This window comes from Oncorhynchus keta, chromosome 4, assembly GCF_023373465.1.
Source record: "Oncorhynchus keta strain PuntledgeMale-10-30-2019 chromosome 4, Oket_V2, whole genome shotgun sequence".
NCBI classification, from domain to species: domain Eukaryota; kingdom Metazoa; phylum Chordata; class Actinopteri; order Salmoniformes; family Salmonidae; genus Oncorhynchus; species Oncorhynchus keta.
Window position 1 is genome coordinate 56,612,623 of NC_068424.1, and position 19,506 is coordinate 56,632,128.

The following is a 19,506-nucleotide window of genomic DNA, read 5'->3' on the forward strand; positions in this document are numbered from 1 at the left end:
TGTTTTTCAGTCTCTCTGTCCCAGCTTTGATGCACCTGTACTGACCTCACCTTCTGGATGGTAGCGGTGTGAACAGGCACTGGCTTGGGTGGTTGATGTCCTTGATGATCTTTTTGCCCTTCCTGTGACATTGGGCACTGTAGGTGTTATGGAGGGCAGGTAGTTTGCCTCCGGTGATGCGTTGTGCAGACTGCACCACCCTCCGGAGAGCCCTGCGGTTGTGGTAGATTTGCTAGATTTATGACTGGGGAGAAGACAAACTAGAAATATTGTCTTAAATATATACACACTGTCAATTGTTATCTAAAGTACCCACTTCGTGTGTTTAGTTGTCAGAGATCCCACTATAATAACACCAGACACCCAAACAGCAAGGTGTGTGAGTCGTAGGTGAGCAAAGCCCTCCGTTTTCACATTTAAATGCAGAACAAATAGTCTGTCTCGCTAGTCGAATCTCTAGCCCTAATCTCCCTTCTTCCCATACCCCCACAAGCCCCCACCCTAAAGCCAAGGGCGAGCAAAGCACGCAGAGGCACACACCTCTGCCTGCGAAGAGCAAACAAGGGGATCTATAGTTCACAAAAGCAGGCCCCGCACTCAGGCCTGGGAAAAAGTAAACAAAAGCACTGCGGGGCCATAATTGATGGCACCATTCCCTTTCATACAGTAAATAGATGTCAAACAGTGGGGACAAGGCACCCAGATTACCCAAGATTTGCAACACCACCAGATTACCCAAGAATGCCTGCTTTTGATCTCCCACCACTTAGCCTGTGATTCCCTGTCATTATTTCAAGTGGCTGCTTTTTTTGCCAGAACAGTTATAAAAGGCTCTAACGATTTCTTCATTTTGCACTGTGGTGTGGTGGGGAAGACACAGCGGTCAGGTCCATCTTACAACACCTGTCCATGCATTTGAGAGCAGAATTTAAATTGGACTATGCTGTCATGACGCTATTGAGATTAATGGGCAAATCGGCTTGCTCACCCTTGAGTAAAATAAATAAAGAAGTAAATGTGTGTTTATGTTTATTAACTTCTATGACTCTAAGGTTGCTTTATTGCATTGTCAATATCAATCATCGAGTCTGAATGTGAATGAAGTGACCTAAACAATGAGAATGACGGAAATCTGGGAGCTGAAGTATGCACACCTTTAATGGAATTAGAAGTGTGCATACTGGAAAACACAAAGAGTGATGGGAAATTGTATTTTCTCCTTAAGGAGTTTTAAGTGGCAGGGCCGGCGATGGCTCTCAGCAGTCAGTCGCATGCTACGGAAGGAGATACTGAAACAAGATGAAAGACAGCCTGCATGTAGGGACTAGAGAGAAGATGAGACAGAGAGAATACATGTCTCCAAAACAATTCCATTATTGACACAGTGCAGGCAATAAGGGCCCTTTTTTTGTAAACCCCATCAAAGTTCTTTATGGGAGGCCATAAAGAAAATAATGTGCTAGGCTACAGCTACTGGCTCGTGCAGCATCAAAGGACTGCCGTTATCTCTTAGCCAAGCTCCCAACATTTTTTTGGGGGGGGGCATCTCTGTGATTCTGCACGCTTTGATGTGCCGATTATCTGGACGCGTCAGCGCAACGTAATTGGGCTAGGTGAGTAACCGTGTTCTGCTCAACCTGCATGCTGCCTGGGATTTGGCTGCTGCTCCCTCAGGTTCTGTGTCGAACATGTTTTCCCTCGGCCCCCCATCCTCTTAAATGTCTGTGAAGATAAGATGGGTGTGGGGTAATTGAGAAGGTTCTCCGTGTGGAGATACAGCAGATGGGAAGTGTGATGCATGTTCCTTTTGGGGTTTTACAAAAGAGAGGTGATGTTGGGAGTCCTCTGTGGAGGTATGTAGTGGTGGCCTTGTCTAGTGCAGGCTGGACACCAAACTTTCACCATGACATGATTATTATAGCATAACACCTGTTGAAATGCTACAATACCTTAGATGGTCAACAAGCACAATGCTCCCAGATAACCGTGGAGAAATGCGTTTGAGACGTTCGCACCGCAGGGGTGGAATTCTGTTCGACGAGGAATTGTTGATGAACTCTGGGCACATGTAACAAATCACCTTATCAAGACCTGATTGTGAGAGACAACCTACTCCCTTCATGTAAGGGAGGTAAGACAAGCCCAGAAGGGAAAGATGACGAAAAGGGAAAAAGAGATTTGGGGAGTTCTGGGGTTTCACACACGAGCCAGAGAAATCAGAAAACAATGGCAAAGTGTTGCTGCACTAGGTCCTCCCACTAGGTCCTCCCCACTAGGTCCTCTACTAGGTCCTCCCACTAGGTCCTCTACTAGGTCCTCCCCACTAGGTCCTCCCACTAGGTCCTCCCCACTAGGTCCTCCCACTAGGTCCTCTACTAGGTCCTCCCACTAGGTCCTCTACTAGGTCCTCCCCACTAGGTCCTCTACTAGGTCCTCCCACTAGGTCCTCTACTAGGTCCTCCCACTAGGTCCTCTACTAGGTCCTGTACTAGGTCCTCCCACTAGGTCCTCCACTAGAGAGAAAACTAACAAACACACGGCCAATAGACAGGTTGGCTGACACAGTCATGAAAATGATGCGTGCACATCGATGGGTCCGGAAACAGTGCTTTGTTATGATTCTGAACGGTCAGTTAGCTAACAAGAATGACCAGAAGCTGCCATGTGGGGAATCATAGGTGGCTGGTTTCAGCTAGTTTCATCTTGTTTTTAATACCATATCTTGTTTTCAGATGTTTGGACTGATTTCATGTCAAAGCTAATATGGCTCAAATTCGCTAGCTAGCTAGCTAACCAAACCCTGTAACGATGTATTTGAGAGACAACAAGTTCTCAATGTGCAAATGTATTTATGTTTTCAAACATTTGGAGACAATATATAGTTTACATGTTGTCAACCATCTAAGCAAACCCTGTCTGTTTTGCCCCATAGTTGCGCACACTTTGGTTTTGGTGCTGAACTACCAACCTTTCTATAGGCTTGTTTGAAGTTTAGCAAGTCCACTGGTCCCTCAGGACTCAGTGGCAGAAAGTTACTCACTCACTAAATTCACACACTTTCACACACACTCATCCACCTACCTGGAACTTTGGGGCTGCTTGTCAAGGATTACAATCAGGGACTACTCAGTCCAGCTTGGTTGACCAATGAGCTAATAGGCTATATATACCCACCAAAAGAACATGTATGTTCTAAGACTACGTAGTAGACAACGTGCTGTGGGTTTCCTGCCAGGGAGGCCTAAAGGGCCTTGAACTACATCATCCATTCTGCCCTCCACTTCAAAAACAGCCTTTGGAGTGCTGCCTGGGGGCTTTGGAGCGCTGCCTGGGGGCGTTCGCCATTAGCTTGCCACTTGGCGGCCAATTGCGGGGAGCAGCGGAGACAAAAGCCACGCCCACCCCTGCATGCTCTGATTGCTCCGAGAGGGCCGGGGATGAAAAAAAACCTATGTGCCCCGGTTGGGATGGGATGGGGCCTCGTTTTGGCATGGCAGAGCGCAGATTCCCCCGCAGAATGTTTGTTTGGCTGTTTTTGGCACAGGCTGTCCAGGACTGGGTCTTTATCAGTTATTGGATGTCAGTCAATTGATTCAGTGTGCAACGTTGGAGGATTCTTTCCTGTTTTGATGAGGACGTTGACATTCCACGATACTAATTTTAAGCAAATATTAAATTGGGAGACGAGACCACACTCAACGATGTGCTGCAGGCTATGTTCTAGTGCTATTTCAACAACAAACATGTTTCCTCTTTCTGAGCCAATGCCTTACTACAGTGCACACCTGAACTGGCCGTTTCATATGTCAAATCAGAACTGTATTTCCTGACAACTATAGTCCGGATTTTCTAACCATGAGATTTGCCTGTAAACCTATTTATTATCTATTACTTCTTGCAATGCAAATTGTCGGGTGACATGTTACACACGGTCCACTTATATGGATGGTGTTTCATCTTTGGACATCTCCGTCTTACCTGGCAGGTGTTTGAATCAGATAAACTCATAATTTCAAATAAAAGGGCTGAGAAGTCAAGCGGATTTACAGCCTGTCCAAGAAAAAAAGGGCCCCATTGTCCATGTCCTATGTGAGGTAATGAGAATAAATGAAAGGCTCAGTGCGCCCTCTCTGACATCTCCCTCTCTCTCTCTTCCCATCCCTCTCTCTCCTGGCTGACGTGTTTTGCCATACTGTGATTCCCTGTCTCCGGGCCCTCAGGTAATTTGGATATTGCATGGAGTCAAAAGCTCTGTCAATCAGATAAGCACTGACCTAGCAGGCCTCATAGATAAGACATTACACAGCAAGAGGGAACGGCAGACAGTGGGGACACAAGGTTGACTATAAAGGCTCAGTGAAGCGAGGCTGATCACGACGGCTTTTCAACCACATAGGGCTGCCAAGAATTAAGTATTGCTTGTCCTTTTCTTGCCATCTCCCAATTTAGATTGACTGGATCAAATCTGGATCTGGTGGATACTCGTCTTTCCTTTTCAGGTCCAGAACACAGTTTAGACAGGTATCTCTGTTATAAAATAAAATAGTATTTGTCACATGTGCCAAATACAACAGGTGTACTTAACCTTGAAATTCTTGCCTGCGAACTCTTCCCAACGATGCAGTTAAAGAATAATAATAATAGTAACACAAGAGGAATAAAATACACAATAACGGAGCTCTATATTTTATTACTCTTTATTGCTTTTATTGCTCTTTTACTCTGCATTGTAAAATTCTAACTTTAGAAGCCTTTTTAAACCTTCAGTAAAATTCCTCTGTAAACATAAAACTCTTTACCATGGAGTGGGAGACAATGTGCCACATATTTTGAATGAGTGCAACATTGACATATTACAAAGGGTGAGACATGAGCTTTTGTTCAAGACAACATTTGAGTGGAGCACAGATAGAGAGCCACTGGGGGATTTCACTACAAATTCTAAATAAACATTCAAGACAGCCCAGAGCACTTTCCATCAATGAAGGAGCGACTCAAAAGTTAACTTACATTATTTTTTTTATTTATAGATGCTACTTCTCTGAAACTTGTCACAGCAAACCTGCGCTCAAAGTGACCATACAATATCTTTCCATTTGGTACAAATTACATATTTTAAAAGGCAATGTGTAGTGGTGATCTCTAAAGATTCACCTAACGGAAAATTGGTTAAATTTAAGGACATAATTGATATAGTTTTATAAACTAGGACTGTTGATACTGGGAACACCATCTCTTCTAAATATGTCACACAGTGTAGCCTACCCCTGTGGATGTAGCCTATGCTCTATAACCGTAGTGGTGATTGCAATCTCCAAACTAAGATGTTGGCCAACAACTAACGTGAAAAACTATTTACACGGACAATTTCTACCCAATAAATGTTGCTGTTGTCTAACAATATTGAGTCGTATGCTTCCAGTGCCATCTACTGACAAGAGACTGGTAGCACAGAGCCTACCATTCAAGGCTATTCAAAAACTTTTCTGTGTGTGAGCCCAACAGTGAGCTCTTATGTCATAGAAGGTGCCAGTGCTGTCACTAGTAAGGCCTACTTAATTTCTCCATGCAAATATGATTTATTGTTGAAAGTAGTATAGCAATCGACACGCAGCTTTTACAACCCATCGTGAGAAGCTGTATGCTAAGAGATGCAAGAGGAGTAACAGGACTCACCGTTGTGTAATTTGTGTTCTGCTTTTTTCGAGGTGTTATTATTTAAAATACTTAACACATAAAAACGTCACTGACGTTTGATGGTGAGTTTTGAGTAGGAAGCGAGTGAGAAAACAGAGTAGGAAGCGAGTGAAGGGTTAGAGGGCAGGGCACGATGAAAGATGATTGAAATTCAGCCACAGAACGGACTTGGAGCATGCTCTTGAACACTCCTTCCACCCGGAAATACGAATAATTCCCAAAGATGGCGGAGCAAGGGCCAATGGCGATAGCTATGCGGCTAAGAAATCAACTCCAGTCCGTATATAAGCTCGACCCGTTACGAAATGAGGTAGGTACCAATTAATTTCGGACTCTATAGACCAGTGAGAATTGTTTGAGTTGATCAGGGCTGGATCTAGCCGCATAACTAGTTACGACAAGGAAAGGCAGCAATGCGAGCGCTTTCTCCCGTCCCTAAAGTGATGGAGAGAGAGCTGCCTACCATGTGTGCGGAAGTCTACCCGTGTTGTTGTTCTGGGCAGCTAATGCAGGTAATTCGTGCAAATGTGTACAGTTCAAACGACCCATTCCCCCCGTTTTACACTAGAAACGCGGTGCATCGTTTGTTAAAATACTAATGTGCGTTTTGCATGGATAAAATATTTTGACAGTGATGTTTAAGTTTTTACACTTATTAACTAGTAGCAGCTAATTGTGTTTGCTAGGCTAGCTAGCTTCTCGTGACGGGCTTGTCAAACCTTGCTTGTAAGTGAGTGTCTTACCTGTGTCCAATATTTGCAATTCCGTGTGTAGCGTACTGGGTTGCTAACTATAACTTTATAAAGATATAACGTAAATTTAGATGCTACACTGTTACTTGCCATTGTGTTAGCAATCATAACTAGGTACAATGTTGCAGTCACCTGACACACCCACCTGCTCTAAGTAGTGGAAAAGAGCACGCGCAATCGACAATCAACTCACCAGGCTCCTCTAGAATATCGTCATTCTGTTATTTAAAAAAAAAAATATATATATATATATATATATATTTACAACTTTACACCAAGTAGCAACAATGTAACGAAACTGCATGGGATACTTTATATTCTTGAGATTTCAATAGCAACTTAATATTGTTGCAGGAGGAAGTGAAGTTGAAGATCAAAGACCTGAACGAGCACATAGTGTGCTATCTCTGTGCCGGGTACTTCATCGATGCCACAACTATTACCGAGTGTCTGCATACATGTAAGTGGGCCTAGCCTGTGTGTTCTATGTTTTGGTTTATGAAGTTACCTCTCTAAGAAATAGGTTAACTTTTATAGACTTGTGGACTAGCCTACTTACTGCCTGTGAATGCGTACAAATCAAAGTTTGTTGGTCTCGTACACAGATTCACAAGTGCAGCTTAATACTTATGTTTCTAGCTTCAAAAGTGCAGTATACTTTTGCGTATATAGTGTATGGACACCCTTCAAATGAGTGGATTCTGTCATTTCAGTCAACTGTTGCTGACAGGTGTATAAAATCGAGCACACAGCCACGCAATCTCCAAAGAAAAACATTGGCAGTAGAATGGCCTTACTGAAGAGCTCAGTGACTTTCAACATGGCACAGTTATAGGATGCCACCTTTCCAACAAGTCAGTTCATCAAATTTCTGCCGTGTAAGAGCTGCTCTGGGCAACTAAGTGCTGTTATTGTGAAGTGGAAATGTCTAGGAGCAACAACCGAGTCAGCCATGAAGTGGTAGGCCACACAAACTCACCGAATGGGCTCACCAAGTGCTGAAGCACGTAGCGTGTGAATCGTCTGTCCTCAGTTGCAACACTCACTACTGAGTTCCAAACTGGCTCTAGAAAAAACAGCAGCACAATAACTGTTCGTCGGGAGCTTAATTTGAAATGGGTTTCTATGGCCTAGCAGCTGCACGCAAGCCTAAGATCACCATGCCAAGTGTCGGCTGGAGTGGTGTAAAGCTTGACCCCGTTGGACTCTGGAGCAGTGGAAACAGTCTCTGCAGTGATGAATTAAGATTCACCATCTGGTAGTCCGACAGACAAATCTGTGTTTGGTGGATGCCAGGAGAACACTACTTTCTCAAATACATAGTACCAAATGTAAAGTATGTTGGAGGGGGAATAATGGTCTGGGGCTGTTTTTCATGGTTTGGGCTAGGCACCTTAGTTTCAGTGAAGGGAAATATTAACACTACAGCATACAATGACATTCTACACTTCCTACTTTGTAGCAAGTTTGAGGAAGAACCTTTCCTTTTAATGCATAACAATGCCCCTGTGCACAAAGTGAGGTCCATACAGAAATGTTTTTTTGATCAGGGTGGAAGAACTTGACTGGTCTGCCCTGACCTCAACCCCATCAGTCCACTTTGGGTTGAATTGAAATGCCAGGCCTAATTGCCCAACCTCACTAATGCTCATGTGGCTGAATGGAAGCAATTACTGCAGCAATGTTCCAACATCTAGTGGAAAGCCTTCCCAGAAGAGTGGAGGCTATTATAGCAGCAAATGGGGGACCAACTCCATATTAAAGCCCATGATTTTGGAATGAAATGTTTGATGAGCAGGTGTCCACGTACTTTGTCATGTAGTGTACATAGTAATAAAACAAGTTTGTATCGTGCATTTTAATGTTACTATAAAATAACATCCTTTTTCGGGGACATTAATGGCCAAAGTCTCTTCTGCTTCTATTTCAGTCTGTAAGAGTTGTATCGTGAAATACCTCCAAACCAGCAAGTATTGTCCAATGTGCAACATAAAGATCCATGAAACCCAGCCTTTATTGAACCTGAAATTGGATAGAGTGATGCAAGACATTGTCTACAAACTGGTTCCAGGACTTCAAGAAAGTAAGTACATTGAAATTCATACAATAATACTTGTTCTGATTTTTGTTACATAGTACTTTAATGGTTTGATTTTGTTTCTCCTGTTTACTTAGAAAAACGCTCTTAACTCCTTTATTTTCTGTTCTTTGTAAACAGGTGAAGACAAGAGAATAAAGGAATTCTATCAGTCGCGTGGGCTTGAGAGAGTTGTCCAACCGCCTGGGGAAGGTAAGCCTTTTAGATTTTAATTAAATTATTTTTATCTTCATGTTTTGTCAATCTACAGCTTCTACTTTTACATGGTATCTGTGTGTCACCCCTAGACTCCATACCAGATACAGGATTACCTTTTACCAGCTTTGACCATTCCAAGGCCCACTTCTACAGATATGACGAGCAGGTCTCGCTTTGTCTAGAGAGGCAAAGGTAAGATTTAGTGTCATGCCTTGACACAACTACAGTAAGTCGCCTACTGTCTATTCTCAGACCGCAGGTGGATTATCACTGATACTTAGTGCTTAAATTCAGTTTTGGTTCTACACCCCCCTCAGTGTTTCCAGTAATTGTCAGCTATTGTCCAATAAAAATGCATAAAAGCCAACAAATTAAAACATTGCCACCCTAGAATATATCCTGTTTGAATTGGCTCTGCATGGAAATTGGTTCAGATTGTCTTTCAATCGCATCATCTATGTACTCTGCCTGTCTTGAGCTCTCGCTAACATACCAACTGGTGCCGGCCTGCAGAGTTTCCTGCGCCTGTGAGTCAGTGTGACAGGGGCAGAAGTGTTTAAGTATTTTATGATGTTTTGCAAACTGGTGACAATGATTTATTGAGCTATAATAGCCTGCCATGAAAAATGCATGTGTCCTGCTGGCTTGTCAATATGCTGTTGAAACCTGGATATTTGACTTCTTGAGGCATGTCTTACCTTGCTTCAAAGTAGCCTATAACCAAAATCCCACCATAGAAATGTGAAGGCAATTATTTGATGAACACCTCATGTGTTCATGTACTATGGGTCTTCTTTCATTGTCTATCAGCCAAAGGTATTATCCTAGTCATTTTAGCAACTCACCATAGTTATCTTTAGCTCGCCTCTTTCAAAAGAATAAAGGGATATTTCTATCTCTGCTCATGAAACCGCTTTAATGGTGTTTTCAAATGGTATTTTGTAACATTGGACATAGGCCTACCTCTGTGTACACTGCATTTGGAAAGTATTCAGACCCCTTGACTTTCTCCACATTTATGTTACAGCCTTATTCTATAATTGATCCCCCCCCCCCAATTAAAACACAATGCCCCACAATGACAAGGCAAAAACAGGTTTAGAAATGTTTGCAATGTATAAAAAATACTGAAATCACATTTACGTAAGTATTAAGACCTTAACTCAGTACTTTGTTGAAGCACCTTTGGCAGTGATTATAGCCTCCGGTCTTCTTGGATATGACCCTACAAGCTTAGTACACCTGTATTTGGAGTTTCTCACAATCTTCTCTGCAGATCCTCTCAAGCTCTGTGGTTGGATGGGGAGCGTCACTGCACAGCTATTTTCAGGTCTCTCCAGAAATGTTTGATCGGGTTCAAGTCTGGGCTCTGGCTGGACCACTCACAGGCATTGAGACTTGTCCCGAAGCCACTCCTGCGTTCTCTTGGCTGTGTGCTTAGGGTTGTTGTCCTGTTGGAGGGTAAACCTTTGCCCCAGTGTGAGGACCTGAGCACTTTTGGAGTAGTTTTTCATCAATGATGTCTCTACTTTGCTCCGTTAATCTCGATCCTGACTAGTCTCCCAGTCCCTCCCGCTGAAAACTGTCCCCACAGCATGATGCTGCCACCCATGCTTCACTGTAGGGATGGTGCCAGGTTTCCTCCAGACATGCTTGGCATTTAGGCCAAAGAGTTCAATCTTGGTTTCATCAGACCAGAGAATCTTATTCGTGGTCTTCCTTTCAGTGTCTTTTTTTTGAGGAGTGGCTTCTATCTGGCCACTACCATAAAGGCCTGATTGGCGGAGTGCTGCTGAGATGGTTACCCTTCTGGAAGCTTTTCCCATCTCCACAGAGGAACTCTGGAGCTCTGTGACCATCAGGTTCTTGGTCACCTCCTTGACCAAGGCCCTTCTCCCCGATTGCTCAGTTTCTGGGCAGCCAACTCTAGGAAGAGTCTCTGTGGTTCCAAACTTCTTCCATTTAAGAATGGAGGCCAATGTGGTCTTAGGGTTCTTCAATGCTGCAGAAATAGTTTCATACCCTTCCCCAGATCTGATCCCCTACACAATCTTGTATCTGAGCTCTACGGACAATTCCTTCGACACCATGGCTTGGTTTTTGCGCTGATATGAACTGTGGGACCTTATATAGACAGGTGTGTGTGCCTTTCCAAATCATGTTCAATCAATTGCATTTACCACATGTTGACTCCCAAGTTCTAGAAACAGGATGCACCTGAGGTCAATTGAGTCTCGTAGCCAAAGGGTTTGAATGCTTATGTAAATAAGGTGTTTCTGTTTTTCCCTTGTCATTATGGGGTATTGTGTGTAGATTGAAGATTTTTTTTTATTAGGCTGTAATGTAACAATGTGGATAGTCAAGGGGTCTAAACTTTGAATGCACTGCACGTTGCAGCGCCTAAAACGAATAAATAATTATCAACATTTTAAGAAACATTCTGATCTGATCATGTTCCATTGATATAGTGTATACCTACACTACTTTGACACACATTGTGGGGATTAAGGAGTATATGCAATACCCACTGGAAAATAACTGGGTATACAGCTTATACCACTACACCACTGATTGGCTGTGAGCACTCCTAAGAAACGAGCTTCACCTTCACACGGTGGCATTCAAATGGGTTTTATTAGATATAGCCGGTAAAATTCACATTTTAAAATGAGAACCCCGGTCACAAATGTTTCCTGAAATTCTTTCCGTTCAAAATGCCCCTTAAAATCCCTCCCAGTGTCTCATGCTTAATCATGTACTCTCTTGTCCCTACAGTTCATCTCTGTCTGAAAAAAAAGATAAGACCAAACTGACTCTTCATGTAAGTCGTGTGTGGAATGGAACCCCACTATACCACCAGAGGTCTCTGTTAGTTTAACTTGCAGTGGTCTGTTCTGGTTGGATCGGGTCTCCACAAGCAATGCTTTTGCAATTGTATTTAATTTGAGTATCTGTCAGTCCCTAGTAGAATTGCCCACATTTTTGGGGGGTATATCCATTTTAATTCTGTAATCATTTGGAATCACGTGTGGAATTGGAGTTGTAGTAATGTTGCTCTGCCTCGTGTCTGCAGCAGAAGTTTGTGCGCTGCTCGGTCCGAGCCGAGGTGAGACACCTGCGTAAAGTGCTGTGTCATCGACTGAATGTGGAGAAGCACCAGGTCAGTTGATTGTCTAGGAAGACTACATTTTAAGAGGGACATATCAGCACCATTTTACAGTACATGTGCAGTGTACCTATTTGCAAACAGTCCAAAACGACAACACAGGAACCATGTCCTATGACTACAAAAGTGTAGCCTATTAGATAATCCCTTGTTGTGCAACTTTTCAGTCGAGTGCTTTGAATATTATACACAGGTTAGTTGCATGTGAATGTTTCAGAGAACTGGAAATGGAGCATATGGGTGCTTGTACAGTTGACCCAGGACCAGTTGTCATGTTTTGTCCTCACTGTGTGGTCTCCATTTCATCACAGATCCAGATGTTGTTCAATAATGAGTCCCTTCCAGATCACATGACCATGAAACGGCTGTGGATCTCTCACTGGTTTGGCAAGGTACCTCCCAAGTTGAGCCAACAATTTCACACTGAATTCCTTTACACTTTAACTTTTTCCATTTGGACGTTCTGCGGTGGAAACAGCATTATTGAATTTAAGGAAATAATATTCCAAATCAATATTCTGTAGTGACTTCAAATTATACAATGTCTATGGAAATGTTACTCTCAATTCAAACATGTTTTCTAAGCACAAGAAGAAAGTAATTGTATGTTACTTAGAAAACTACATTGTTTGAGGGTAAGACAAATGGTGCATACATTTAAAAAGTTAAATCATGCTGACGTTGATCTGTGTACATATTCCTTCATAAATCCAAATAATGAATTGTAGTGCGAGAAGAGAAAATACTTTGACTTACCTCAAATCCTGTAACAGGGTTATAATTGATTTGGGAGCTTCTATCTGATTAGTTCGATTTATGTTCATGTAGGATTACATGTAATCAATTGTTTCTTATTATTCCAGGCTCAACCGTTGGTCCTTCACTACACTATTAAGGACAAAAGGACAAGATAGAACTTTTCTTGCCTGGCTACCCATCCACATCACTCCGGCCATCTGATGTTTCTTGTCCACCATGAGTTTGGGTTTGCCCCCCCCGACAGTTTCTAGAATGCACACACATTCTTATTGGTCCCAGAAACTGAGGAGTTGGGCCAGATGTCATCAATTTTGCTACTCTTTGTTAGATGATCCAATCGCTGAATTTGTTTTGTACAAAGGCCTTCATTTTGAAGTCAGACAAACAACTTCTAGGATGGCAGTTTCAGACTGAACGTATGTAGCGAACGATAGACTCATTGGTTATTTAGCAACAACCGACGTGTGTGCGACTATGGGGCAAAACAGACATGGTTGGCTTAGATTGACACGTAAACTAGTCTCCATGTGCAAATTTGTTTTAAATAAACAATGAGCACTTCTCTTCATATATTAGTTGTTGGTTAGCTAGTGAATTTTTACCATTAGCATTTACATGAAATCAGTCAAACCTCAAAACAAGACATGGTATCAAGAACAAGATAAAACTAGCTGAAACGAGCCACCTATGATTCCCCACACGGCAACTCTTTTCATTGTTGCTAGCTAGCTGACCATTCAGAATCCTCACAAAGCACTGCTTCCGGCCTCAGAATTACATTTGGGGTGAGATGTCAGGCAAGGACTTCCCCCTTTCTAATGACCTCAGCAGCTGTATATATTTTGTATTAAATATATTCTATTTTAATAGTGTGTGTACATATTTTGCTTGTTTTGTATTTTTTAAAATAAATATTTGAAAATTGACATGTACAGTTTTTTTTACAATTATCTGTGGAGATTATCTGTTTTTTTTTTTAAACAGTTGCTATGTTCAATTATGGGAAGTCAACATGGAATGGAAGCAACTATCAATGGAACTGTGCAATGTTGTCTCAACTCAGTTATGGAAGATATAACCTCAAATAAAAGCATTGGAGCTTTAGTGCATTTGATTAATGGAGTGAAAGTATGTACACTTTTATAGACCAGAAAATTAAAGCTTGTCACTAAAATGGTCATTTATTAGTTGAAGTTTCAGTGGTGCAAGTCCGGAATGATCAAATTGGAGTACTGCAAAACTAACACTGACCTCTAAATTCTGGTAAATATTTTTGTTCTTAGAAGTGCCTAAACTCTCATGAACTGTACTATATACAGTGGAACTGATGTTCTGTACATACTTGATGCTATTTTACAGCCCCTTTATGGTTTGTGCTGATGAATCACGCTGGATAGGAGCAGCTGATGTCCAGGCATGCCAGCGTTGGGAATCGATGTTAACTCACTATTCTCAAAGCTACACCCAAATCTCAGAGATACCTTTGTTTTAATGACTGGTTCTAATGTTCTTTCTTCATTAAGTGATAACATCCCACTAGGTGGCAGACTTTATTCATTCTACGCATTACTTCACTTTTAGGTTGACTGAGGAGAGACCATCCCCATGAGGGCCATTATCAGTGGAGCTGCTATGGTGCTGCTTGACATTGTTTAGAATTATTTTTCTCATGCCATCTGTGTGTCTAATATTACTCCGTCATACAGGATGATTTGTGTCGTTGAGTCAAATGTTACTCTGTCATGGCCTTTGTTTACACACACCATACATTCCATGTAATCTTTTGTAGCACAGTATATTTGAGCTTTAAAACCAACTGATGGGTATCTGTAACCATATCAATGGGCATCTTTTTGTGTAAAACTATGTCGAGCAATACATATCCACTGTATGCTCTAAAGAGATTACCAGCTATTTACTTAAAGTATATGAAATTGTAATGATACAATAATGACCTATTACTTGTTTATTTGGGATTCATTAAACATGCACCACTAGGCACCGTGCAGTTACCACTTGTTGAATTCTTTGAAGTACTGTTAGTAGAAAGTACACATTGTACCACAGTCTCCAAGTAAATTACATGAAGTGCCATCTCAAAATTGATATCAGAAGTACATAGCCTACTTCATAGAATGTGCATATGTGAGTACATTCCTTAACTAACCATCAAGAACAGTGGTGCCAGGCCAATGACATAATGGGCTATGGGAGTGGTGATATTGCATATGCATAAGATTTGTAGGCCTAAACAAACTGCCCCCCCCCCAAATTAGAAAGGTTATTTCACATTATTTAGGCAAGTTAGCTGGGTAACTCCCTGATATTCTTTGTAGTATACCCACCCCTCCAGTAAAACATTTGTAAGCCTAACAATGTGTAGGCCTACCTCCACTGTAATTACACTGAACCTGCCAATGTAACTACTATGTTAACACACAGGAATTATTAGGGACAATGTAAAGTGCCCATGTAAGACTTGACCAGTTTAGCACAAAGTAACCTGTTTATCTGTAATAATAAGTATTGCTCTGGTTATTTAATTGTTAATACATTAATATTATAAATAATTATTACATTCACACGTTTCGCCCTTCTTCGTTTAGCTGACATTTGATTAAACACATGGATCTGAGCATTTGTAACAAAAGACTGCCTCCGGAAAGACTGATTATTCTATTTTGCGGTACAGATATTCCAGCATTCCTCTTGCATTTGTATGAAAAACATCAAATGAAAGCCGTTCATTTAACGTTGTTAGACTAAGGTAACCACGTGATAAATATGGAGTTTACATATATTATCGAATGACATGTAAACGAAAGCTTGTTTTTATTTGCCACATACCAATTATGTATCATTATTTCTATCCAATCTTCTGTAACATTTGTTGTTCATGTAGACTGCTAAATAGTTTCCCTTTCAAAATATAGTGATGTGTGTGATGAGGCAAGCAGTGAATCAGATGCCTTATTTCGCGTTGTGGGTCACACTGTTCTTTACCCAAACCTAGAAAAAAAAAACCTGTAGGCCTATCTGGCAAGGTCTGGCTGAGTCACTCCACAATGCACCTATAAAAATCTAGTTGACTTTCCAACCACAACGATTCCAAGCGATTACACCAATTGTGTGCACTGTCTGAAGAAACTCCCTTGATCTGGTTACAAGTGTTACAAAGGTGGGGAGAGATATTCAAGCAGACTGCAGTTAGAACAGCAAGGATGCGAGGGAGAAAGGCAACAACCCTCCTATTTCCACTGCCTCCTATTGAGATGTATTCATTAGGAACCCCATGCTAATCAATTGCTATTCATGGTCGTTTTTCCAAAACACACCCATTTTTAGAGACGCAGATGCGTGCCATTATTGCTGCCGGCTCAGTAAAAACTTTATGTACGGTAAGGCGGGTTAACCTAATCAATCATGTTGACCACTTTGTGTTAAAGACCATTCTTAAACCATATGGCAGTGGAGTAGTCGCAACATTATTTTCTGCTGCCCCGGGTCCTTACCAACTTGTGACAACTGTCAGGGAGGGAGTAAAAAGAAGAGCTTGTTTAACTGCCGCTGACTGTGCAACTTTACGCAGAAAGCCACTTTCCACACAAAGAGAAGTAGGCCTTAAATCAACAGAAGGATATTCAGATGTTGAAATCACGTGTAATAACCAATATTTTGATGTTAGCATAAGGAAAACAATATTCAATTCTAGATAAATGTTCACGATAATAAAATGTTGCCTTGCCATTGTGGTATGTCACAAACTGTAGACTAAACCAATACACATCGAGACAGAGGTAATTGCAGATATTATCATGAAATATCATACCCTTTATTTACATATTATTGATTAAATAGAATGGTACAATAAAATTAGGCATTCGTTATTTAATTTATATACAGAACGTATAGCGTGTAAAAGTTTTGGCATATGTTTCACTAGATATTGATAATTAATTTTTACATGACTGCTATTGCTTGGAAACACTTTGTTTTTTAAAATAAAATGTACATCGAGATTGATCCTACGCTCCACTTACATGGGCATTCTAAAAGTTACAATTGGATCTGAACTTGGGGACATTCGAGTTGAAAATCTTTAATGTCCTTTAGCAGCTGAAAACTGATGAATAGTTTAAAAATGCCCCCCCCAAAAAAAAAAAAAACATACACAGAGAAGAAAAACACGTACTTTGCGGTCTTGATCGTATACTTTAACACTAGGTATGTTTCATTACCTATTGAAATAAATATGTATTCCTCAAATAAATGGGTGAAATTGAAACGGGGACATCTAGAAGGCTTTTACAGTCCCATGAATGTAATTAAAATGGAGAAGAGGAGAAAGAAAACTTTCCTTTAAAGTTTAACTGCTATCAACGTCAATATCCGTGCAAAAGTTTTGAAAAATACGCTTTCTTAAAACATGGGCCTACTGTCAATCGTCCACCTCAATCTCTTCTTCCTCCTCTGAGAATTCGTCCGTGGTTTGGTCTCTGGATGAGGAGGGGGACTGAGGAAATGCTCCGTGTCCTTGTGACGACGGGGAGATGCTAGGGGATATTGCTCCAGAGCTTCCTTGCAGGTCGTCAATGTCTTCCATGTTGACTAGCTTTTGCAGGGTTTGTGGTGGGACTTTTTTGAGCGACTCCACGTCTGCTTTCATCTCTTCCAAGTCTCTCTTGAGCTTGGCCCGTCTGTTCTGAAACCAGGTGATGACCTGAGCATTGGTTAGCCCCAGTTGCTGTGCAATCTGGTCTCGATCGGCCGGAGACAGATATTTCTGGTACAAAAAGCGCTTCTCAAGTTCATATATCTGATGGTTGGTGAAAGCTGTCCGGGACTTTCTCCTCTTTTTTGAGGTTTGTCTCTGTCCAAAGGCGTTTACATGCTCACGGCCTTTAGGGAAACGGAAATACAGAGTCACTTTCCAAAACAATATCAGAACAATATGTCTACAAGTGTCCTAAAGTGTGCCATAATAGAATCAGCAGCGTTGTAATTGAAGTCTTGTTTTATCGAATATGTAAAGCAGTTGCAAACAATTGTTATTATTATTTTGGGTATGGTTTGGTAATAACTTGGGTACAGCATTCTATAGAGACAATATGCAACGAATAACAGATTCATGTTTTACACTGTCCACGCACCATTAGGATTAAAATATTTATCAATATCAGGATTGAAATAAATAACATGCTACCCAATAAAACAACCTATAAAACGTTGACACTTCATTAAATTTTAAACCAGGAAGCACAATAGAACATGTCAGTTTAGAGGCCTCCTTTTCCACCCCAATAAATGGCAGGTTTCCTTATAGCCTACTGTTAAGTATCGCACAAATAAAATTCAACTATGAAATAATAGCCAGGGATAGATAACATCACACAGAATAGGCTTGGCAATAGCTTGACACATATTGCAATGCCTTTAGAACCACACTCACTGTAAACGTTTGATAACAGTTGACACGATAGGTTATCACCAATGGCTATTTCGATGATTATGCATGTTTAGGCAATACAATCACTCACTGAATCTGTAAATGTAAATATTAAAACGTTATGTCAATATTGAATATGAATCATTACCTTCAGCTGCTTGTATAACGCTGACTTCCAGACCTTTAAATGTTTTGCTGGCTAGTTCCTCCAGAGCGCATAACGGCGAAGAGGGAGTGCTAATACCGTTCCTTGCTGCATTTGAGCCGGACACTTTTTCAATAACTCTCGGCGGACAGAGATTTGCAACGGACTTCTTCACAGAGGGTTTGCTTAGGATATCCTCAATGCTGAACGGCGTCAGAGGCTTGTTTGAGTTGGCCGGGGGTGGAAGCTGGTCCAAGGGACCCCGTCTCCTCTCCTCACCGCTGGACTGCAACACCGAGCCTGCCTTCATGTCTTTACTGGAGGTCATTGCAGTCCCAAGGAATTACTGCTGACAAAGGCTGATTATTTCATTCAAATGGTCGTTCAAACGTCCACAAGTGTTTCCTTCAATTGTCGTCTTCTTCGCAGCCCACTTTTTAGCACTTTCAGTCGAATTATGCAACTACACTTTTCTAAAATGTTTCTCCAAAATAACCATGGTTCGGGCGTAGGTTGCAGTTTCACAGGCAACCAAATCGTATTTCCTTGCAGAGAGAGACAGTTCCTCTGCGAAGTTCCATGGAGATCTTTAGAAAGTATAACTGTACTGGCTGGGGGCGATTCCCTGCAAGGAATAAGCTGTCTCAAGGAACAAGAAAAAGCAAGTAACCGCTAACGAGTTATTGTTGATTGGGCGAAGTTCAATTAGAGAAACACTAGCTACACTACTTGCTGACCCGCTGCTGCGTCTTAAAGGGCCAGACCATTATAATTAATTGGACGCGAGAAGAGGAGGAGTTTCGCCTCAGCAATGTTGGGGATGTTTGAGGAGCGGGAGATGGCTTGAAATGTTCATGTATCTTCCGCCCCTCCTTCCCACAGGCAACATGCTCTCCGTGTATTCCACTGGAAAGGGAGTTGATGTTCATTTAAACAATGCCATAAGCATTCTTGTGTATAATGGTCAACTCTGTATTATTATGGTACACAGTAGGCCTAATTGAGTGATATAAAAAGAAACGGCACTATTGGCACCCTTGTAGCTTAATCATACAAAATGATACGAGAGATTTGAAGGCACTTATGATTCGGAGACAAAAGGATTGGTGGATAATGTGAGTGCTAGCAACCCCAAAAGCTTGAACAGGGTAGGCAACATCAAACTGCTCACTGCACGGTTAGTCTAATTTTCAATTATGCAATATAGTAAGCTAACGCAGGTAACTCAAATGCAGTAAAATGACT

At 41.5% G+C, this 19,506-nt stretch overlaps 2 protein-coding genes across 5 annotated transcripts; one reads left to right on the plus strand and one right to left on the minus strand.

The window, feature by feature from the left end:
- Nucleotides 1-5,790: 5,790 nt before the first annotated feature.
- pcgf1 (polycomb group ring finger 1) lies at nucleotides 5,791-13,596 on the plus strand. 4 transcript variants are annotated; one of them, XM_052510974.1, is made up of 9 exons: nucleotides 5,791-6,006; nucleotides 6,800-6,909; nucleotides 8,380-8,532; nucleotides 8,668-8,739; nucleotides 8,835-8,937; nucleotides 11,521-11,566; nucleotides 11,819-11,905; nucleotides 12,223-12,303; nucleotides 12,775-13,596. In XM_052510974.1, the coding sequence occupies exons 1-9, from the start codon at nucleotides 5,921-5,923 to the stop codon at nucleotides 12,823-12,825; spliced, it is 789 nt and encodes a 262-aa protein (XP_052366934.1). In that variant the 5' UTR covers nucleotides 5,791-5,920; the 3' UTR covers nucleotides 12,826-13,596. The 4 variants fall into 4 exon arrangements, with proteins under 4 accessions (XP_052366934.1, XP_035622020.1, XP_035621999.1 ...); XM_035766127.2 differs by having other exon boundaries at nucleotides 5,800-6,007; nucleotides 6,804-6,909; XM_035766106.2 differs by lacking the exon at nucleotides 5,791-6,006 and adding an exon at nucleotides 6,018-6,209 and having other exon boundaries at nucleotides 6,804-6,909.
- A 3,224-nt stretch (nucleotides 13,597-16,820) lies between these two features.
- lbx2 (ladybird homeobox 2) lies at nucleotides 16,821-19,038 on the minus strand. Its single transcript, XM_035770349.2, has 2 exons — nucleotides 18,265-19,038; nucleotides 16,821-17,569 (listed from the first exon to the last, which is right to left on the minus strand). Exons 1-2 carry the CDS (start codon nucleotides 18,587-18,589, stop codon nucleotides 17,109-17,111), a joined length of 786 nt encoding a protein of 261 aa, XP_035626242.1. The 5' UTR covers nucleotides 18,590-19,038; the 3' UTR covers nucleotides 16,821-17,108.
- Nucleotides 19,039-19,506: the final 468 nt, after the last annotated feature.